The 23,594-nt window shown below is 40.7% G+C and overlaps 2 protein-coding genes across 23 annotated transcripts in view; one reads left to right on the top strand and one right to left on the bottom strand.

The window, feature by feature from the left end:
- Nucleotides 1-23,594, top strand: part of CHDH (choline dehydrogenase) — a 59,430-nt gene that overhangs the window by 9,822 nt on the left and 26,014 nt on the right. For 3 of the 5 annotated variants that reach the window (XM_081848878.1, XM_081848877.1, XM_081848876.1), the window contains exons 5-8: nt 107-241; nt 1,083-1,225; nt 2,717-2,819; nt 4,441-4,508. In XM_081848878.1, the coding sequence (XP_081705004.1) occupies nt 107-241; nt 1,083-1,225; nt 2,717-2,819; nt 4,441-4,502 (443 nt within the window). In that variant the 3' untranslated portion in view covers nt 4,503-4,508. Of the gene's footprint in view, nt 1-106; nt 242-1,082; nt 1,226-2,716; nt 2,820-3,956; nt 6,394-23,594 lie in introns of those variants that run through there. The other 2 variants (XM_081848875.1, XM_081848874.1) reach the window with 2 other exon arrangements.
- Nucleotides 11,111-23,594, bottom strand: part of CACNA1D (calcium voltage-gated channel subunit alpha1 D) — a 192,772-nt gene continuing 180,288 nt past the window's right edge. For all 18 annotated transcript variants that reach the window (XM_081848801.1, XM_081848804.1, XM_081848799.1 and 15 more), the window contains 6 exons: nt 23,496-23,522; nt 22,273-22,422; nt 21,692-21,855; nt 18,165-18,286; nt 15,475-15,795; nt 11,111-13,295 (listed from right to left, as the gene is read on the bottom strand). In XM_081848801.1, coding sequence (XP_081704927.1) covers nt 13,002-13,295; nt 15,475-15,795; nt 18,165-18,286; nt 21,692-21,855; nt 22,273-22,422; nt 23,496-23,522 — 1,078 coding nt within the window. In that variant the 3' untranslated portion in view covers nt 11,111-13,001. The remainder of the gene's footprint in view (nt 13,296-15,474; nt 15,796-18,164; nt 18,287-21,691; nt 21,856-22,272; nt 22,423-23,495; nt 23,523-23,594) is intronic.

Below are 23,594 nucleotides of genomic sequence, written 5' to 3'. Positions count from 1 at the left end.
AGGGAAAACTTTACCCCCATGTTGTTCCTTAAGTTACCTTATCTTAGAGTCCAAGCTGTACTTATTTCTATAATGTTGGCAGTTTTGTTGTTTTTGTTTCTACTAGGAGTTGGCCAGAATCTTCAAGATCATTTAGAAGTGTACGTACAACAGAAATGCACTCAACCTATAACATTGTATAAAGCACAAAAGCCTCTTCAGATGGTCAAGATTGGGCTTGAATGGTTCTGGAAATGTACAGGTAGGACTTAAAATAGTGTCATGTGATGCTGTTAGGTAGGGATAGCAAATTGGCTTTTAAAATAAAAAGGGGCTATCCAAGTGAATGTACATACCTGTGAGCACTCTAATTAGAGAAACCTTTGACCAGTAAACACATTTTATCTATACCAGCCCCCCCCCACTAACCTCTTCATTCACCAACCCCACCTATACCCTTTACCAAGATTCCCTCACCAGACCCCCCTTGACAACTCCCCACCCCTGGACCTTGCTAGTCCCTTACAGCATGCCCAACACCTACATCTAGCCCTTGCCAACACCCTCCTCCTCACCCCAATAACCCTCGAGACCTTTCCCATTCCGTCTCATGCTGATGCAGCCAAGCAGGACAAAGGAGTGACCTGGTAGGTGGAGCCCTGCAGGAAGGAGGTCAGAAGTGGCAGCCAGCTGGCATTGCGATCTGCCGCCACCACCTTATCCCTGCTGATTCTTTATCCTAAGCAGTGATGGAGACAGTGGATTACTAGGCTGGCTGGCTGCCTCTTCTAACCACCTTCCTCCTGCCTGCTCTTAGTTTGTCAGTTAATCTTACTGACTTTAGTGGGGCTTTCTTCTGAGAACACGGCTGTCCAGGATCCACATTTTAGCATCAAGATAACTAGTGTTTCTTCCACGTGTTCCCCTCCAACTGCGTCTTCTACCTCCACACACAGGAGTCAAATATCCCTCAGAATCCTTCAGAAAGGATATTGCCAGAAATATGCTTTCTCTCAGCCGGAACTGTTTTTTATATAAAAAACAAAATTATCTTCCCCATTACACAATTTCTGAATCTCCCCTGTGGTATTTCCATTCTTCAGGAGACGGAGCCACTGCTCATCTAGAGTCTGGGGGATTTATCAGAAGTCGACCTGGAGTTTCTCATCCAGATATTCAGTTCCACTTCCTCCCTTCTCAGGTGATTGATCATGGACGTGTTGCTTCTCAACTGGAAGCTTACCAAGTGAGTGGTACAAGAACACTAATTATGAAGAAACAGAAGTACTACCTGAAAAATTGTGCTGCCATAATTCCATTTTACCTGTAGCATATACAGTGGTACCTCTGGTTAAGAACTTAATTCGTTCTGGGGGTCCGTTCTTAACCTGAAACTGTGTAGGAAAACATGTAGGAAAATGGTTGTTTGTGCCTATGTGGTAAAATGGGCGCATGGGTGGAAATTTACTGCAGCCTGACCTTTTGGCAGGGCAGGCTGTGCTGGGCATGATCAGCGCATGAACAGCTCATGCAATCCCAGTGATTGGTCCACATAGCGTAGCCTGGTGATGGGGTGACTTCCATGTATGGTATTGTCTTTAGCTGCCGGGTTGATACAATGTTGTAAGTTTTTTACTGTTCAAATAATAAATGCTGGGCTGCAGCAGCTTTTTAGCTGGTTAGGCTCTTTCAATCCATCCTGGCGTGAGACTGATTATTTCTGATGACGAGCAGGCCCTCGTCAAAACTGTTCTTAACCTGAGGTACCACTTTAGCTAATGGGGCCTGCCACGCCGCTGCTGCGCAATTTCTGTTCTTATCCTGAAGTAAAGTTCTTAACCCAAGGTACTACTTCCAGGTTAGCGGAGTCTGTAACCTGAAGCATTTGTAACCCGAGGTACCACTGTAAATAGAAAAGTTAGATTATGTCTTTCAGCATCCTTGGTAATCACTCTGTCATAGTAAAACAACAGAGAAAGATCTAAACCAGACCATTTTTCTTTCATGGTACCCCTCAACATGGCACCCACAGATGCCATTGTATCCATCAGATATTTTCGTTGGTGCCCAGTGGGATTCCCTGTCACTTCTGGGTTTTTAATTAAAAAAAAAATCATTTTTGCAGACTCTCTCCTTTTTCTTCTATCTTCGTCTGTGGCTGGGTTGACTACAAAGAGACCCACAGGCCTGCACATGCTCTATTCTTCTTTACTTCCCCTTCCCATTAATGCTTCTGGGATGCATGTGGAATCAGGACATCTTGTTCTATTTTCTTTATGGAAGCCGCCTTGAGTCCTGGACTGGGAAAAAGGTGGAATATAAATTAAAAATATAATTATAGTAATAGTAATAATTTTTCATAAGAAAGGAAAGAAAGAGAGTGGAGGCCTCACAGCCTCACCTCAGAATTCTTCAGAAAAGGCGAAAAGGGACCTTGCTGCCGCCTGCTGTGTTAGGGGAAGGTGGAATGATTGAGGGGGGAGATGCCCCTGGATATTGTTTTTGAGGGTGCACATGTAATGCCTCCTGTTTTTGTATGGTGGTTTGTTTGGCAGTGGGGTGTTTTGAGGAGGATGTTGTGTCTGCATTGTGGGTTAGGGATTAACTGTTTTGGAGCTGAGGTTCTTGTATTCAGATGTACTATGGACAACTTATAGAGAAGTCAGTTTTTAAAACTGTATTAATTTAGAAAGAACATCCTGATAGCTTATTTCATATTCTTTGGGGGCTGTTGCAGGTTCATGTTGGACCTATGCGAAGTACGAGTGTAGGATGGCTAAAGCTGAAAAGTACAGACCCAAGAGAGCATCCTGTCCTTGAGCCCAACTATTTGTCAACAGGTAAGTTGCATAGGTTATCTGTATTCTATACCTTGTCCCTTTTGGTTTGTGGTTCAAAACCATGAGAGCACTGCTTTGTATTTTGTTTTAGTATCATTTTCCATCCATCCCAAACTATGTAGGACATGGCAAAGTGGTCATGTATCATCTACTGAGAGCTCAGTTCTCTCAGATAACTATGTTTCCCCACATGTGTAACCGTTGTTGTTGTGGTCATAGTCATCACCACCACCATTATTAAATAATTGCCTTCCACATATGCCTCATGGCGATGTACAAAGCATTAAAAACACTAAAAATGACATCAAATTTAAAAACAATACAGAGTACACATTCATGGCATAGACCTTTTTATCCAGCTGGAAAAATTTGTAGGAACAAAAATACCTTCAATTGTTTCTAGAAATTGTTCCTGAAAATTTGCCGTTTCCAGGTTGGTAGAACCCAATGGAATCAGGTTGCCTGAAGTGAGCCAATACAAAATAATAACAGTACAGGCCACAATTAAAATGTCTAGAAAGGCATGTTGAGAACCTTCTGTTTACTTCGACTGGATATTCCTAAACTTCTGGTTGTAGTACTGCGGTCTAAAATTTTGTGTGCTGTTCTGTGCATGCAAAGCTCTTGCAGCTGCATGATGCACCATTGAAGGAGCAGATACATAAACATGCATACCATGCAGCTTCCACGCCTATATGAATTTGCTCTATCATTAAAGTTTTCAGTTAGAAAACAGAGGGTTGTCTGAATTAAACACTAATGTTGATCACAGAGTAAATCTCGATAGGAAAGTACTAACTGAGTGAAATGCTAAATAGAAGTGGCTCACTGGAGGGGACAGAGCTGCTGGCACGTGGGTTGCTGTTTTGTACTGGGAGAGGAGCAAGATGGCCAAAAGGTTGGCACGATGGAAATGGACCTTGGAGCCAGCTTTGGGGGAGATGCCTCTCTCTCTCTCTCTTGATTAGCAAAAAAGGTATTAAATAAGGAAATACCCATTCCCTGCCTGTCCTGTTCTTGACTTCTCACATTTTACTTGCATTTCTAAGATACTGCCTGTATGTAATAGGCAGTACAGTCATAATGCTCAGTGTTGAGCATGCTTAGAATCTTTGTCTTTGTCTTTCTTATTTACAGAAATAGATGTCTGGGAATTTCGTCAGTGTGTGAAGCTAGCAAGAGAGATATTTGCTCAGGAAGCCTTTGAAAAATTCCGTGGACCTGAAATTCAGCCAGGAAGCCATGTTCAGTCTGATGGAGAAATAGATGCCTTCATAAGACAAAAGGCTGATAGTGCCTACCATCCTTCATGCACTTGTAAAATGGGACAGAGTTCTGATCCCACTGCTGTGGTTGATCCCCAGACCAAAGTTATAGGGACAGAAAACCTGAGAGTTGTTGATGCCTCAATAATGCCTAGTATCGTAAGTGGAAATTTAAATGCCCCAACCATCATGGTAGCAGAGAAAGCTGCTGATATAATCAAAGGACTACCATCGCTTCAAGAGAAAAATGTTCCTGTATATAAACCCAAAACTCTGGAAACTCAGCGATGAAATAGCTGTGATGTTCTCTGCAGAATGTATTCTAATAATAATTGAAAATCAACTTTCTATTTTAGTCAAACAAAGAGATTTGGTGTGTAATGAAAATTGTTCAGAAAATAGATGCACCCTCAAGTAAGAACAGGTAAAATTATCTAAGAAACTGCTTGATAACAGCATGGCTGATATGCATAGATATTTATTACTTCATGTAGTAGGATCTTATGATGGAATTGACTTAAGATCTTTATTATTTAGGATGTAGTTTGTGGGCTTACAGAAGAATTTCCCTACACTATAACATGGATATTATATCAGATTTTCTCAGGGCTATACAAAATATAGAAGACTGAGCCTACACATTAAAGAGGACTGGTTGATCTAATACTTAAGAGTACACTTCAGAAAAATGAAGCCACAATAAAGTTCCACTGAAAGTTTTGTTTTGGGGTTTATCTTAACTGGAACAATTAGAACCAACTAAATTTGTTGAGTTGTGACTAAAGTTAGGACCCCCACCCCCAAATAATTTTTTGTAGGACCATTTGTCCCCTATTAAAGCAATTAATGAGTTCAACAAGTGCACAGAATAATAGTATAGATAAACAAAAAAAGAGACTATCTCCAGCTGTCAACGGCTTCTGCTACTCTTAATAAATTACAGGTACAGCAAGTTACGTAATGGTTGCCTATGAAGCATTAGATGTCAATTTGGATGTTGAGGACATGGTTGTTGTACAGCCTAAGTTTAGCTGAACCTTCTTGTGCTTATAGTAGCAGGCCCACATGTTCAGGTTTCTGTGTGCAATTTAGTGAATAATTTAGTCGTTCAGTCATTCGTATAGGAACCAAAATATTCACTGCGCCCAGGAGTACTGTTTCCCTGGGGAGGGAGTTCCAGGGCCATAGAAACCACCTGATCTTCCTCTCTGAGGGCAAGGAGGCTGCTCTGACCTTTAAAGAGGAAGAGCTAATGTTGGATTGCCCTTTTTTGTCACCGTGACAGCTTCCACAGCTGTTGCCCAACTTATGGGATGGTTCTGGTATTAGTAGGGCTGAAAAGAGGGGCGTCAGGGGAAGACTGGATTCATAATCAAAAGGAGGCAGACCCTTTCCAGTTTCCCAACACATCCCTAAATTAATGTTGCCTCTCTTTTCAGCCTTACCAAGCTTGGAGACCTTTTAGGCAACAAGTGACTAATATATTGGTACCTTGGATTACAACCATTTTGGATTACAACCACGTCAAACCCAGAAGTGTGTGTCTCTCTCTTTGAATTGCAACCCATTTTGGGGGGGATTATAACCCTTTTTTTGGGGGGGGGAGGCCCCATTGGCGAAAGCGCGCCTTGGGTTACAACCTGTTTTTATTTATAACTGGACCTCCGGCATGGATTATGGTTGTAAACCAAGATATCACTGTACATTTAATAAACTTTAAATAGTAGTAATAATAATAAAAAACAACACCCAGGGAATAAACGAGTTAGCATAGTTTCTTCCCATTTATTATGTCCCACTTTAACTGAAGGGGAATTATTTAAAAAGTAGAAAAGGACAGAAATGCAGGACCCCTTTTTGGTACTTCTGCCTTGCTAGTGAGAATGCAAGTTCCTTCCCTCCTCTCCTTAAATTGTGACCTAATCTGCTTTGATACAAGTTATACATGGCAGATAATTTAGTGACAGGCAATTGAAAGCAGAAAAGGACACCTGGACAAAATGATGTTCCTTAACACCTTAACCTAAACTGTACCTGGTTGTACTCATTAGGCTGGAGGGATGGTGTTGCTATCATTTCTTCATGCAGTAAAATCCCCAGCAGTTTTCACAGGGCACACTCTAGCCAAGGCCAAAGGGGACAGAAGACTCTGGGTTTCCAGTAGGGTGAGGATCTTGGGCTACTGCAGTCACAGGATTTGACATGATAATGAAATAGAGCTGGGGTTGTAAATTTTTGGCATAAATCCAAATTGCACCATTTCAGATTTCATCAGAACCTCTGAATAAAGAACCTCATAGAAATAATAATGATAATTCTTTATCGCTTGCTTGAATGAATTTATAGGTCAATCTTAAATGTACCTTTTCTGTTATTGACTATAACAAAGGTTACCATGAACATATTTTAATTGTTTATAGCTATGGATGTTTCATTGTGTCACTTGTTTTTAATTATCTGGCTTTCAGTGTAATATATTTTCTAATAGCAGCTTGCTGTTTTTTCACTTTCGTTCTGCTGCTGTGTTCATCTTTATTACTTAGTTGTCAAGGAAGAATTGCTTATCACTGAGGGCTATCACTTACTAGCCAAACTTTGGTCTGGGTGCTTACGTAAATGGTAGTCCCATGTTGACTAATCAAGGAAATCCTCCTTGTGTATTTTCCACATAGGATCAAAAGTAAGAGAAAAATACCAGCACTGCTATGTCATCTAGTAGGAAATCCCTGGCTCTTGTAGTCACACATTGAACTAAAATCACTTGATCCTTACTCATTACACTTTTCTCATATATTTCATAAATGGGTATTGCAACTTTGTCCAAGTTAAATTTCTCAGATCAGTGTTTTCTGTTTTGTACATTGTTGGCACAACCTTGCAAAGTTAGTAGTGGATAATGTCCCAGATAACTTGAGTTTCATTGATTTCATTTAATGAACTCATGATTAACTTACACTGGGTTGAGCCCTTTGTATATAATATTAAAAAGCAACTGTAGAAGATGAATTCCTGATGTTTCTAAACAGGTACAGTTGTTTAGAATAATTATTACATGTTCAGAATCCTTATTTAAAATGCAGCTAACATTTTCTAGTGTGCTGCTAATCTTCTCTCCCCCCCCCCATAATTCTAGGATATATTTTTGCATTTGCCCTCTGTAGAATCTGTTTTGAAAAGCTGTGTAAAATGAACTTCCCTAATTTAACACCTATAATTTGCTGCTTTGTGAGGCAAAAGCAGCACTATGATGTAGTATGATATTAAAATACAAAGTATAGATTTAATGCTGTGTACCCAGATCTGCGTATGCGTCTGTGAACTGCATTGACATATCAGTACTTCTGAAGCTGGTGAACAAATGGTCACCAGAGTCAGTTTTGATTAGGCAAGAGTGGCTTTTCTCACCACCGGACACAGATCACTAGTACTACCATTGCTGAGTGTACCTGCTGTCCATAAGGGGCAAGTGCACATGGACCTACCCTATCATAAACCACTAGTTTTAAGAGCTTAATGTATGTGGCTGTTTTATTTTTGGTTTTTAACCTTTGCAACATAATCTAGCCATAGGCATTGCACACAGAATGCCCCTATTCTACGTACATTCAGAGTGGGGAGTAAGGCCCATTTATGTCAGTGGGACATATACGGTTGGCTCACACAGGCATGTAAATAAACTTATTTCTCTACACTTAATGTCTGCCAACTGAACGTTTGAACTTAGGCTAAAAAGGTTTTGTGTTTAAGCTGGTGTGTGATAATACAATGTCATTTGTGTTTGATCAACCACACCATTGCAGCCCTCTAGTCAACAGCACATGAATGAACCAGCCCTTCTAAGTAAACAGGCACATGATTAGGCAGAAAGCCAATTTGTACATCTGAATCATGCTTGCTGGACCAGTGAGCCTGAAACCATCTTCTCTGTTTACTTTTTACATTGCTGTAGTTTTATAAACTCAGAAATTTTCATTATGAAATGAGTTAACATTGGCCAATACTGCAAGGAACTTGGGAGGATTATGGAAAGTTTATTATTATTAATAGAATTTATATCCTACTCTTCCTCCTGAAGGAGCCCAGGGCAGCATACACACCTACAATTAAAAACAAAACATTAAAAACACATTATTATTATTTTAAAAAACAATTCCAATACAGCTGCAGACTGGGAAAGATTTCAGCTTAAAAGGTTTGTTTAAGGATCTGAACCCAAGGTATTGTTTGTCAGCATGTGAGCAACATAACAAGTGCAGTAATCAGAACCTTTTAACTGTAGTTAGCCCCCTATTAGATTCCTTGGGACTTTCAGGGCAACATCATCCACTTGAGAAAAGTGGAAACAGGTTAAAAAAACCTGCTGACTCAAAAGCTGGCTGGAGGGACAACTGCAGATGCTTTAAGCAGGTCCTGCTACCTGGTGTTGCTGCAAAGCAGTAAAACTGGAGCATTGTAATTAACTGGGAAGAAGAACGGCATGTTGGCATAAGAATGCTACTGAAGAGAAAATGTGACTGCAGTGAGCACTGTCCCATAAGAAATCAGGTAAATAATTTCTGTGATAAATGTTCTGTCATTAAACTGGGACCAAAATGATTTACTCATCATGATAAAAGTCGTAGATCAATCAGTGTGATGCAAACCGTGAGTTTTTAATAGAGAGACTTTACTGAGGCAATTGTAGTGTGCTGTACTGCATTCAGGGCATTCAGTCCAGTATAGCATGATTACCGGTACCTTTGTGGCTTTTAGAATGCAGAGATCTTCCAAATCATATGATTTATTAGCCCACTATGATGTGATTGATGTAGAGCGCCATTTTAAAATACTGCATATTACTAAAAGATGCTGTGGTAGAAGATAAAATACCTGGTTTAATAGTTGTTTACATAACTGCAGATGATTCTCCATCCATGTTATTGTATAATATATATGAACCTGAAGGTTATTGTAAACTGTATAAGCAACTGTTTATCATGTTGCCAGAACAGTGGTGCTTAATCCCTATATTCCATTTTTGTGTGTGTGTTTCTGTTTATTTTCCCCATGGTTTATTCAGCATGATTTTACTATCATGACAAATGCTGTCCTGATTCAATTCTGTGGCTGAATTTACAGCAGGTAAGGGATCTCCTTCCCCAGTTAATAGTTCATAAAAATGAGCTCAGCATTTATAATTCCCCAGCTATATCCTAATTGCAACATAGAAGTAATATGTTAATAAGAGAAAACACTTTGCTTTGCATCATAGTTTATGAAGCTAGAGGCCCTGCAATTTGCTGAAAAAAGTTTGGGGCAAAAAAATAGTCATCAGGGGGTGGAGGTGGGGGATGAAAAACAGATGTGCCTAAATTCCTGTATCAGCACAACATGAATGTACATGTTCAGCACCAATGAACTCCGGGAATGATTGCAGTTGCCATAGGAACATGAGGTTCTGAGAGTGAAATCAGCTGAAACAGCTGAGGTTAAAAATGACAGTTGGGGACTGTATGTTGTATGTCTTGAGCTGCAAGAGATGAGAGCTTTCTGAATTTCCATAGCATGAAAAAGATGAGTTGTTGGACACAAGACCAGTACAGCAAATTGAGAGCAGTTTGGGCTGGGCATCTGTGAAGGGCCCTGGAAGTCTGTAGGCTGTGGAGTGGCAGCAGGAGTGGGAACAAAAAGGGCTTGTAGTTTTTCATTTTTTAGCAGGATTGGCAGTGTGTGTGTGACTTTCCTTCTCTGGCATAATGAGGTCTCTCGTGTGCTAGGCGGCAATAAGTTTATGTATTTTTTTCTGGCAAGGCTAGAAAACCGTAGTTGCTGGATTTTTGCTAGGGATCTACTTACATTGTGTAATTTATCATGAATTACTGTTCTATATTATTATCATTTCTACAGTGCAAAGTTCTTCTCAATCATCTTGTATTTTATAGCAATTTTCATTATAGAGCAAACATTTGGTCATTCAGTAGAGGATTTTGGAATCTGCTGTTTGTCAAGTTGCATGACTAATTTAAATCGATCCAACTGAAATCAGATACCGTATAGGGCAGCCTTTCACAACCAAGTTGGACTACATCTCCCACATCCTCCTGACTATTGGTCATACTGAATGGGGCTGATGGATGTTGGGAGTCAGCAACACCTGGAGAATACCAGGTTGGAGAAGGCTGGTATAGAGACATCAAAGGTTGCTGAGTCTAGGTAGTAGCATCTCCATTCCTCCTAATATTTATGGCCAACACAACTTTAGTAACGAGGAACTTTCCAAACAAGTTACCAGCCAAATGAAATGTGCCATTATTTGGATTCTGCTTGTGATGGAGAACAGAAACAAGTTCTGGAGTTACAGGTCTTTGGCCACCCTAAATTGAACCTGTAATCTGATTCTACATAAAGGCCCCATTCGCATAATCTGTCCCCATTTTTCCCTGGCAGATGGATTGAGGCCTACTCATGTAAGGTGCTTATATTTGTAGAAACACACAAATACACACACCGTTTATTTTAGAGCTCTGGTATAAGCCCAAGGCTGGCTTCCATGCTGTGCTGCATGGTAGAATGAACAGATACAGAGAGTCTACAGGTGTGAACCAGTCTGAGAAAGTCATTCTCAATTAGTTTTATTGAGATGGGAGGCAGAGACCGGATGTAAAGAGCAACCTGATCAACTATATTGGTTTCTGATACTTGTACTTATCTGACCCTGAAAAGTGTCTTGCCGAGGCCGAGAGCTTCTTCCCTTCCATTCCTTTTCCATGCAATTGCAAAACTCAAATGTTTCCTCCTCCATCTAAGCAAATCAACCCAGGAAAGGCTACTGACAACTTGAGAAAGTGAAAGCCTTTTCTTTTTTTACAATTTCTGTATGGCTCATAAACTACTGGGAGATTGTTCTGCTGAAGCAAATTGCACAGCTCCCATTTATTATAGGGATGCTTGTACAAGAAGTACTTATTTACCTATGGATTATGTGTCCATGACGTCAGGAGGTAACCACCTTCAGGAAGCTGCTAGTAAAAAGAGCCCCAAGTATAATAAAATTATTACACATTTTTATTCCGAAGAACATTCTGCATTTCTTTTCATACAAAATGATGTAGGTCAAGAAACAATTTACAAACCCTTAAATTCTCTCCTGGCATTTGAAAGAATGATTCAAGAAGAGGTCTGTAAGGTATCCATAGCAAATTGCCACTGTGTACAAAATGGTTATATTAACATAGTTTGTATAGGTCACACTTTTTAAAATGTGATTTGAATTGCTACCTATTTTGTTAATACAGATAAACCCTGATAAGGTTACTTGGAAAAGAAAGTCAATTTATCGTGTTAATAAAATAGATTTTTGATATTCACCTGCCTTCAAAATTGCATTAGCCTCAATATCAGGATTTTACTGCATCATGGACAAATGTCTAAGCCCTCCTTTGATTGCATAAAAATAAATCCTGGAAACAGTCCACATAGAACAACAAAAGTTGAGGCCACCATGCCATCCATTTCCCCAACATATTAGGAATCTTTTGGTTCTGCAAATGACTGCTTCATCACACATTCCACTTCAAGCAGAGAAACTTGTTAACATTTTGCATCCACCAGCGAAATTATTTCTTCATAAGAATTCTCTACACCAAGTAAAATACTTGGTCAGTTAATCTGTAAATATATATACTTCAAGGTTAAAAGAAAACCTTGTTAGGCGTAGCCTAATTCGATTCATTTCTTTTTATTTACCTGTTATTGCAGGAGTTGTAGTATAAATAAAAATCAGAAGTTTATAAATAAAAAGATAACAGTTAATTCCAAATTTCTTAACTTTCCAAATATAAGACTATAAATAGTCATCTTCCATGTTTTAAATAAAGTGAGACTCCTATAGGCCCAAAATATTTTATAAAATCTCTGTAGCATCAAGTTTCTCAAATCTTTACCTCGAAAGCATTTTACAATGAAGAAATAAGAGGTGGCTCTATTTAAATATTTAATCCTAAAGCTCTATACAATCCAAGTAAAAATACTTCTATCTAGAATTCTGTGGAGAATTACAATAATTAGGCTCCATAAATATTGCTGCAGTTCAATTACGGTACAATAATTACAAAATATAGAACATCTCTTTACAAATACAAATGTTTGTAGATTACAATTTATTTACAATAATTTCTGCTATATAATTTTTAACAAACTATCTTATCTAACTCTACTTTAACCTGGTTGCAAGTGCATTGGTAAAAATGCAATTATTCCAGTATATTTTGCCCTTAATGTGACAGTCATAAAACAGACTATCTTTAATGATATTTTGCTATGTAAACTGGTGTTACATATGAGAGAAATGCTTTTTAGCATCAGTCCAATAAAACAATCTCATTTGGTAGTGTTTGACAAACTGTATTAGACAAATACTTTAAAAAAAAGGAGGCAAATTTGAAAATAATATCTGAGTGGATATGTTGAATGTAGTGGACATTTGATATGCCATATAATCAGAGGTAATGACACTTGATTTTCATCACCATATCCTTCTCATGCAGACTTTCTTTTTTTGGTGCCAAACCTTTTTCCGCTGAGAAAGTTTTACACTCTGAAGGGCAGCAGCACAAAACTGAAAGGCAGCAATCTTTCAACTTTTTCTTCAACATCTGAAAACAGGCTGGTTAGAATCTCTTTCAGTCTAATAACCAACCTTCACTCACTGATGAGCTCAGGATTCTATAGCAATGGACTTGTCAACATCCTGCCATTCTGATCCTGTTTCACCACACTGGAGATATTTAAGAAGAAATAAAAGTATGGCTTCCTCACAATGTGACATCATCATTCGTGCAAAACTTGATTCCTTATTAATTCCAACTAGTGCCTAGCATCTTGGAACTATGAGGCACTTTTGTTTATTTAAAATCAAACTTTTTTTTCTTGCTAAATACTATAAGGTTGTAATGCATATCATTTCATCAGCTAAGTCTTCTTCATATTTACCAGTATCTGGCTCTTCATCACTATAGCCAGGACCAAAGTCTTGAAGTTCATAATCTTGTTTATTTAAAATGGGGAACATGTCACCATTGGCTCCATTGCTAATATTCCCATTGAGAAGATTACTTGCAGCACTTTCCATTTCATCAATAGTCATGTCACAAGCATCAGCAATCTCATGTTTCGTAGCAGAAACAAACTTCGGGTCTTTTGCATACCGTCCTAATCCTTCAGATATAAGTACCTGAGAAAGTAATACTATAAACATTAATTTGGCACTTAGGATAAGAAATCAAAAGCAAACAGTGACAAAGCTTCAATACTTTAATTCATTTTAGAGAGTGCAAACCTTTTTATGTTGCATTACTTTTATTTCAAGTGCCTTCTGAAAATCTACTCCCTGGATATTGAATTGTCCCACAACTGTGTAAAGAAGGCCTTCCCCATAAGCTGTGTGTGGCTGAGTTTGGAAGTGACATTCTGATGAAGCTAGGAGAGGAGTTGGGATGATGCATGACTGAGGGCCACCTGGAATACACTAATGTTTACAGAGAAATTCTGGAGTCCATAGTTGTAATCAAAGTCACTCTATCTTACATGATTCTTCCTGTAAAGCTGATAAAGAATGCAGCCAAACTATGTTGTCTAGTTAGTATTGGCGGCTTTCAGCTTCTGTCCTGTTTTGTAGACACAATGGGACAAAAGTTGACATGAAACGGTATGGCACATAGGGAGGATATGGCTTAAATTGGGTGGGGAAAATAGTTTTGTCTCCACAGGCCAGATCCTTTTGGGGATTGTCCTCGTGGGGCAAATCTGACAGATGGGCGATCTACCCATTTGTGAATCACCTGGTATCACAATGACATCAGGTGTACCTTGCAAAGTGCTGCTAAAATGAACATCTCCTCCCTTCATCTTTGCAAGAAATTCTGATGCAAATCATTTTCTGAATCCGTTTTTACAACAGAGGAAAAAGCCTTTGTTGTAGCAAGGGATTCCATGTAAGCCCCTTCCTGAAACGGGAAGGTGCTTGTATGCAACCCGCATGCAACCCGCCAAGCTGTGCAGGATTTAACACACACACCCCCCCCCGGTCAGCCGAGCAGGGTGTTAAATCCTGCTGCTTTAGGGCTGCATGCCCCCCTTTTGTAGCTTGAAACAGCCAACATAGTATTTTCAACTGATTATACAAGTGACTTTTGATGGTGGGCAAGGTTTGGGAGAAATGGCTTCATGGGGGTGGAGGTTCTGCACCTTGGCTTAAACCATTCCTCAGTCATTTTGCCTTGGGTTCTCATCCATGGGGAACAGGTAACAGCTGAAGTGAACATGCTCCCCCCAAAGCATCAGGGAGTGCCTACCCTAAACAATCTTCTGATTTAACAGAAAGAGACAAAATATCTGGCTCCCTCGGCCAATAAAGTGAGACGAGCGCCGTAACCCCAGAGTCGGCTACGACTGGACCTAATGGTCAGGGGTCCCTTTACCTTTACCATAATAAAGAATATGTCACTGCAGGGTGGAAAGGCAGAATATGGTCTTGCACTTGTCTCTTTGCTGCTTTGGCAATTCCCTAAGTGATACTTCTGTTACTGCATCAGTGTTCCTTCCTTATCTGGCAAAACTCATAAAACAGCCTTCTCATAAAACAAAACAAAAAGCCACCTGTTTCTTTGTTTAGTATGTTGGGATGTTTCTGTAAGCAAATGAGCCTTCTGTAACCAAATTAGGCTTCTGTAACCAAATTAGCAACGTGCACCTGATAACATCACTGCTGCATAATCTGTGTCTTCCCATCAGCCTCAGATTTTGAGGGGCATGGAGTAGCAATACTTCAACCCTCTTCTGCTCTGAACTCTATCACTACCAAACACAGAGACAGTGGAAATTCCTCCTCAGCCCCACCACCCAGCCTTTTAAGTAGACACTGCAAGCTGTGGCTGCTCCCAGACAACATTTGAAATCATTTGAGGCATCTCATCTGATTCTGTCAAGACTTCCTTGCACACTCCTTCCTTGGAGGTTTTAAAGCAGAGGTTGGATGGCCACCTGTCATGTATGCTCTAGTTGAGATTCCTGCATTGCAGGGGGTTGGACTAGATGTCCCTTGGGGCTCCCTTACAACTCTGATTCTATGGTTTTAGGATTCCATCTGGGGCCCTTTGAAACATCAGTTGTTGGTTTGCCTTGGAAATGCAGCAACCTTCTTGATCATCTTCCTGCTCTTAGCCTATTGCAGGGCTAGTGATCATGGCTGGCAAATCTCTCGAGTGTCCTTATGCATAGTAGATGGAACAGAGCTATCTCTGCTGTTTGTGGCCTCTAGCGATTTAAGTATGTGTAATGGCAGGTAAGCCTTTGTTTTCTAAAACGACTTAAGTAACACCATGCAGCTAAAAACAGGAGCTCAAAGCACTTACCGCTTCTACCAAACTATCCGCACTTCTCTGCTTGTCACTATGCTTATGCCTAAAGTCACTCGGTACAGTCAAATTAGCTGGCGTAAATGTCCGATAGGCAATATCAGGATCATCTGTGTACCAGGAGCTCCTATGCAAAGATGGGAGGCTGCCGTTCATATGTTCCGTTGATTCTGCTCGGTCCACTTGGATAAGAGGCGTATAATAAGGAGTACGGTCACGGTTGGGTGGGGTAGCTGGTGGTGTGGCCCAGGAACGTGTTGAACGGCTGGGGGAATGCCGGTGAGCTTTAGTGGCATCCAGACCTGCAACAGCCATGACCTGAAGAAGAGATTAAAAGCTAATACACCCACAGATTTATGAAGGCAGTAGCAGATCACATGCAAAGTAGTTTCAGCCAGTAACCACACTTGTCATCTCCAGCCAGTTAAGGTGTTCAATCAGACATTTGTTTGTTTTTAGAGTGAAGAGTGAACCATGCCATTGTTCAGTTTACTTATGATTTGCATTTATGAACATGGTGGACAATGAATGTGTTAAACAAACAGGAGGGGTGTTCGTGAGAGAGCGTGTGTGCGTGAGAGAGAGAGCATAGAACTTTGATTTATTACTTCTCTGTTCTCTCAACAAAACATGTGAAAGATGGCTTAAAGCTCACTGCATTTTGGGGTTGCCAGGAAATATATTGGAAACTTTTAACAACCCTGAAGTTGTGCTGGGTTAAAATACTGGCCATAGTCCAGAATTATATTGTGTTTAACTTCCACTGATTGCGATGAGACTTAATGTGCCTAGCTGTGCGCTGAACTGTGGCACCCAAGTCTCAGCTAAGGGAGTAACCAGTGTGCTGTAACTCTTTGGCTGCGTGACTGAGGTCCATCCTGTGTAAGCACTTCGGACAGCAAGAAACTCTGAAACAGATCCTGGCAGTGTTACCCAGTGTTCATATTTTTGAATATGGAATGGTGCAAAATAGGCATAACTGAACCCAGTATTCAAGACTTGGGGCTCATCCACACTAACCTTTGGCCCCACACTTTCCAAGTGTAGCTCCACACTTTAAAGCTACAGGAAATAGGAAAATTTGATGCTGAATCAGAACAAATGGGAATTCAGGTTGTCTATATATTTGCATTTGTTCCGATTCATAGGGAAAGCTTCAGGGCTGAAAGAAAAAGGGCTCAGATGCAGTGAAGATCTGTGCGGCACAAAAGGAAGTCTGGATGAGCCTTTAATGTGACCTAATATTGGGGAAGAAAAAGCATTAGTATTAAAAATGCACTGGATGCAGTGTCCTAATAAATTACAGCAACTTCTACTGAATGTTTGCAGAAATAAATACATCAGGGATAGGGAAGCTGTCACTCTCCAGTTGTTGCTGAACTGCAACTCCCATTGTCTGTGAACATTGCCCAAGCTGGCTGGGGGCTAATGGAGTCCAACAACATCTGGTTGGTCACAGGTTTCCCGTCCTGAAATACAGAACTTTTTGCCAAGCTACTCAACCTTTGCAACTACAGCATGAGACCAATTGTTTAACTTTGGGACACGCTCTCAGTACAACCATCTCCTGTTACTTCTGAGCAACCACACATAGGATTGGGTTGCAGTCTTATGCCCACTTACATGAGATTAAGCCCCCTGAGTCAGTGGGACTTAGTTCCAAGGGAAAATGCATAAAGCCAGATTTTGCTGTTTAATGTCAGCCCCAGAAAAACCCATCAAAATGCAACATACACCATTCTTCAGTAGAAGCATTATTGGATTGTAGACATAGCTGATTGTAACTTGCAAAAGTTGTAAGGGAGGAATTCCATGTCGTGCTAAGGAGATTGTTCTGTTAGCACAAGTGTTTTTCCTTGCCAAATGGACTGATCTCTCTCCTCCCTCTGTATGCTACTCTGGGGTTGGGATTTGGGGAGGGCGCAGGAAGAAGAAAGGTGAGGGGGAGCTCCACTGAGCTAGCTGGCTTCTGCTGGTACAGCAACTTAGTTGAATCTGGCCCTTTGTAACTAACCAGGGAAGTATGAGTTGCTTACCAAACCCTTTAAGGATCCAAATTGCTCTTTGTCTTGCCCATCAGGACCATTTTTCCCTCCTGAGACTGGACTTGGTGAAGAAACAGTTGCTGAAAAATAGTCTAGAGGCATAGGAGCACCCTTCCCATTCCCCTGCAGTCACGTTTTTCTCTCCCCAATTCAGGATCCAGAAAGCTGAGCTCTCAGGAGTTTTAACGTGCTGGTGACCTTACAAAATCCCTAGTCGGGCATTTAGAATGGGGTTTAAGGCGGCTAACATCCTCCAACCATCCATCCATCCTTGCTATCACACCTCCATGTGTTTGAGAGAGATTGCCTGCCCTAACTATCTACATGCACTGGGGAGCCTTGATTTTTCCAGTTTCAAAAGGCACAGGAGCCTCCATGAGTACAGGAGGCTTCCTCCCAACGAACAGTTGTCTTGGAACACCCAGAAGGTAACAGGGACCGGGTGTGGAGCTAGCATGCCCAGGCAGACTCTTCTCTCTTCCCGTGGTTGCTTAAACCCTATTCAGAACACTTGGAAAGGGATTCCTATCTTTCGTCACCCTGAGTGTTGCCAGTATTGACATAATCCAAAGAAGTGGCATAAAATTACATATCAAACATAGAATTCTGCAACTAAAGTGTGAACACTGTGTTTTAACTCACCTGCTGTTGCATTAAATGCAGGGGCAAAGCAGTGCGGTGGTGAAAAGTGGGGGATAGTGGGATTTCATCCTGACTGCTCTGTCTGCGGAGGCATTCAAAATTAAAGGAAGAGCGGCGATTTGCTGAAACATGAAAAGATTGAATTGGTGATTACTATTTTCTGGAGACAGTTTCCAAGAGGAGCAACTACTAGTCAATTGCAGGAAAGGTGGCAAATAGTTTTGGGTCGTCTTAAGGAATAACTTACTGATTGCTAGCTACAATTAGGTCATTTTCTGGTATTACAATTAGGATAGACAGATTGATCTATGAAGCGTCAGGCTGCAAAAGCTAATAATCCATAAAATCCAAAGTTCTGATAACTCTCCAAGGCAGTCTGCCTGGCCCAAGGAGGGAAGTGTGATAATGCAAAATTACATTACACTCAATAAAAACCACAGCTCTAATGGTGTGGGGTTTTGTTTTGTTTTTTGACACTTTGAAGAAAACACATTGAAAGGCCAATTATGTCTCAAAAGTGTTGACAGAAACCCAAGACAGTGTCCTAGATCACACAGCTGAGATAACCAATATAAAATCATGATGCAAAATAATGTATCATGCTGGGTGTGAATTAAATAATTTAGGAAACCTTCTTTACAACTGATTTTTCCTTGAGTTAATTTCATCCTTCTCCGGTATCCCTAATCAAGAAGCCCATGGCAATTATGTTAACAGAGGGAGTGAAAAGGACAAGACATGTGCCGGTAAGTAAGTCACTGAAATAACAGTAGTATTTATTTAATTTGTATCAGTACTATAAGCCTGTGTATATAAGGGAAAGTTTGCTTCTCCAGGAACAAATGCAACACTAATTCACTTCCTTGTGAGCTCAAAATTCAAATCGCACCTGTCACATGTTGCATCTGACAATGTTTCCTTCTTGTGCATAGCAACCTTAAGTCTTCCAGCATTGAACCTTAGATTATGTTACCCCAAGGGTGAGGCAGATAGGATAGAAACAAGATAGAAACAAAGATGCAGGCCTCATCTATGGCTTGGTTTGCATGTAACTCTAAACCAAGGTTTAGCATTATGGTTGCTTCCAGTTGATGAGTTTACTGAGCATCCTTATTTGTTGTGTCAAGTAATTGTTATCTCACACCTTTTAATGTATTTTCTCATCACTTCCCTGAGGTTTGTTGTGGCTTATTCTTATAATACTAAGCCTTAGAACAGAATCACATTTAATTGGGCTATTGTTTCTGTTGGTTTGTTGCAAATCTATTTCACAACTAGCAAAGGGAAGCTAAACAGCATTGTGGTAAAGGTAAAGTGACCCCTGACCATTAGGTCCAGTCGCAGACGACTCTGGGGTTGTGGCGCTCATCTTGCATTACTGGCTGAGGGAGCCAGTGACAGCTTCCGGGTCATGTGGCCAGCATGACTAAGTCACTTCTGGCGAACCGGAGCAGCGCACGGAAACACCGTTTACCTTCCTGCCAGAGCAGTACCTATTTATCTACTTGCACTTTGACATGCTTTCGAACTGCTAGGTTGGCAGGAGCAGGGACCGAGCAAAGGGAGCTCACCCGTCACGGGGATTCGAACCGCCAACCTTCTGATCGGGAAGCCCTAGGCTCTGTGGTTTAACCCACAGCACCACCCATGTCCCTAACGGCATTGTAACTTCACAGCAAATACACAGCAAAGGAAGTGATCCTGTTGTCTGGTTTCATGTTGCAGTCTGGGTCCAAAACAGCAAAAAGTTACATGACACTATTTTTTTTACAGTAACAAGTTTATTTTGGATCACGTTAATTTTATCTCTTAGGAGGAAAGGGTTTCCTGACAAGGTGTATCAATTTTCTGCAGAATTCCTTAAGCTTTAGGCTCTCATTTCTAGACTTCAAGTTCCATTTTTGTGTAGTGTATGTCATGGTACCATAACTGCCTTTGTTGTGCGGGTTGATGGCCTTTGTTGGGAAAGAGTGGAACCCTGCTCATTCTCCTTGACTTCTCTTTGGATTTTGACCACTGTAGACCATGGTATTCTCCTGCACTAACCACTGTATTTCAGCAGTTCCATCCCTACCTTTAGGGTTGGTTACAGAAAACACAACTGAAGCTACTGCTTGCCACTGGGGGGGGGGGATTGACCTATGGCACAGCATCCCAGAGGGCTCCATTCTGTTCCACATGGTTTTTTTTAACAACTATGCTCTTGGAAATGTCATCAGGAGTTTTGGTGTGAGGTGCCATCAATGTGTGGATAACACATAGCGCTCTCTGTGCACCATCTGAATCAGGAGAGACATTTCAGTAGCTAGGCCAGTGCCTGGATACAGTAATGGGCTGAACATGAGCCAAGAGACTGAACGTGAAACCAGACAAGACAGGAGTGTTACGTGTTCCAATTTCCCAAGCCCGGGAGGTGGTGAGGCAACCTGTTCTGGATGAGAATGACCAATGGTGTAGCTGGGGGCACTGCTGGATGCAGTGCTGTCGCTGGAGGCCTGTGTGGCCTTGGTAGTTAGGAGTGCCTATTTCTAGCTACAGCTGGTTAGCCAGCTATGGCTCCTCCTGAAGAAATCACTTGCTCACTTTACTCCATGCTCCAATAGTGTCCAGATTGGACTGTTGCAGTGTACTCTATGTGGTGGTGCCCTTGGAAAAGGTTTGGAAGCTGCAACTGGCACAGAATGTGGAAGTCAGAAAAATGTTTAATATGGCTGCAAGGATTCATATTACATCTGTTTGGAAACATCTCCTCTGGTTGCTCGTCTGTTTCTGAGGCCAATTCAAGGTGTTTGCATTAGTCCTACACTCCAAATATAGCCTCCTCCTATTTATGCCAGCTCAAGTATTGAGATTAGCAGAAGTGGTTCTCTTGGTATTGCCACCTCACAGGTCCAGTAGTTTTAAACAGGGCCTTCTCTGTGATGGCCCCAAAACTGTGGAACTCCCTCTTTGCATCTTTTGCTTAAGATAAACCTGTTTCCTCTGGCCTTTGGAAGTGAAATAGGATATTATTTTTTGGTCCTCCCTTTAAATGGTGTTGCTAGTTGTATCTGTTCTATGCTCTTGTTGCTTTTCTATGGTTTGTTAATTATGCATGTTTATGTGATGGTATTGTCCTAAATGTAACCTGTCTTGTGGTGTTGGGGTGAAGGGCAGTTAAAAAATAACTCCATAAATGAATGCTGTTTTGGTAACAGAGGGTAGATTTCAAATGCTAATCTGGAAAGTATAGATCAATCTGGATCAATTCTAATTCTGACTGTTAAAGAACTTCAGTAACCCATTTTCAGTTAAAGGACTGGATGGTGGAATAAGTGTCCAGAATAAATTCCATAGCCGGTTGACTATTTTCTCTGTTCGTTAACCATCGCAACAGTGTTATTCTGTGAATGAGTTGCCTCTGGTTTCTGACTGTTTATGGTGAGTAGAAGAATTTTGATACCATGGGGCCAAGAGACATCCACAGGTCCTGTAGCAAACCAAGCGTACGTCCATATAATGAAGTCAACTTTCTCAGTTGTACTCACGTGTGGGTGTTGGAGGTAGCAACCGCCTCCTCGGAGATCTTTTTGAATCATAGCACGTCTGGGAGTCATCTTCCTCAAAAAAACCATGTGGGTGATGGTAACCCTTTGGCCGTTCGAAGTCCAAATCATTACAGTGATATCTACTGGGATAGTCATATGTATACCTGCGGTAAAGAAACAGATGATAAATGCCCGTCATACAGGAATAGCCCAGGACATTTTGCTGTCTCAAGTTGGAGTAGCAAATAGTGCCCTTCCCCACAAAAATCAAAGTGCAGAGTATGTAAGGACTTGTAAGTTATCATAGTACTTCAACTGCCACAACTGCCTTCCCTCCATCCCAGGCAGTAAAAACACACCAATAAATTACATAACTAACAATTTGCTGGCTCCTTGTGTGTTCAGGGTAAATTCTGAAATAGGAAGTCTTTTCCATCTGCGTGGGCTCCCTGCATATTACAGAACTCCAGTAGCACATTAAAATAGTTTTTCTTTCTTTGCTGTATAGAACATAAAATTATCTTCATAATTGATTTAGGCATATACAAAACTGTTTTCTCAATAAAGACTAGGAATCTTACCTGCTTCCTGACAGCATACTGTCTTCTTCGTAATATTCTTCACCACTAAAATATTCCTGATCATCCAAGTAGCAATCATCATTATAATAATCTCGAATTTCATGATCTTCTCGGCAAATTGTGGGTAGATGTCTATCTCCAGATTCTGACCTACAGACAGGACACAGATGTTTGCAAAGGCCTAATTTCTTGAAGGAACAATGTTGACATAAATTGTTGTAGCTGCACTTTTCACAAATTTCCCTTCTTTGGAAACATCGCTGTCTTGTCTTTTACACGTATGCATAAATCATTGTAGCAGAAATGTGGTCTAATGCCTATCACTGTGGACTTTCGCTTCAGGTATGCTTTTCTAATGTCATCTTAAAAGATAACGCACATGGTTTTAGAATTTAGTGAAGTAAAAAAAAGGTCTCGTTGCTTTTATTATAGCATTCATGAGAAGAAAAAACTATTATTAGTTAGGATGAAGCAAGTCTGACTGTACAAAGTTTGGGTGTCAATAATCTTACTTTAGAAATATAAAACACTTAAGGTTATGAGGACAACCGCTTTATTTTCATTTGGTTCAAGAATAAGCCATACGTCTCTAGTATTTTCCTGTATTTCATGGCCAGAGAAACTATTTTTCTGATGAAAGGGAGGTAATCTGTCAGGAGCTACATCTTGGCAGTGGGTGGTGCTGTAGCGAGTGATGGGTGGGACCAGAACCAAAGGACATCCCCTCTCCCTCCCTTCCCCCTCTGCCACCACCTTTCCCTCATTTTTCTTCCCTTGCCACCTGCATGAAATTGGGCTGTGGGTCGCATGCAGCTCTCTGCTTTCCCATTCCTTTTTAAGGTTCATGTTATGCCCAAATAATAGTTTCAGGCCCTCTTCAGTCTGACGCTGAACATGCAGCAGCCACAGTGGGGCTGATGCAGATGTCAGTGTCATGGAAGCATGCCTGGTGTGCATATTCTTGTTACCCCTTTCACATATCTGGATACCCACAGTAGTTTAATACTCATGAACTGGAGTAGTTTTAATAATTATTCTTTCTCATGATGCCCATAATGTTCTGAGAAATTCCTATGGGCCCCACAGTTTATAATTACCCCAATGTGAGTATCACAACTCATGTTGCTTTTGCTATGGTCTGAAATAATTTTTAAAAGCATGCTCAGTTGTATCTGGGCATGTCAATACCCTTTTGCCAAGAGCTTCACACTGTATTTACTTACCTAATGTAAGTTTCATAATAGCGAGATCTATCCAAGAGGGGAAACAATGTAGAAGGAGAAAAGAAGTATAATTAGCATTCATGAACTGGTGATAGTAAG

The sequence above is a fragment of the Podarcis erhardii genome, assembly GCF_964252035.2.
Source record: "Podarcis erhardii genome assembly, chromosome: 2".
In the NCBI taxonomy this organism is placed as follows: Eukaryota; Metazoa; Chordata; class Lepidosauria; order Squamata; family Lacertidae; genus Podarcis; species Podarcis erhardii.
The sequence above is the reverse complement of the archived record's forward strand: the minus strand, read 5'-3'. Positions and strand labels throughout refer to the sequence as shown.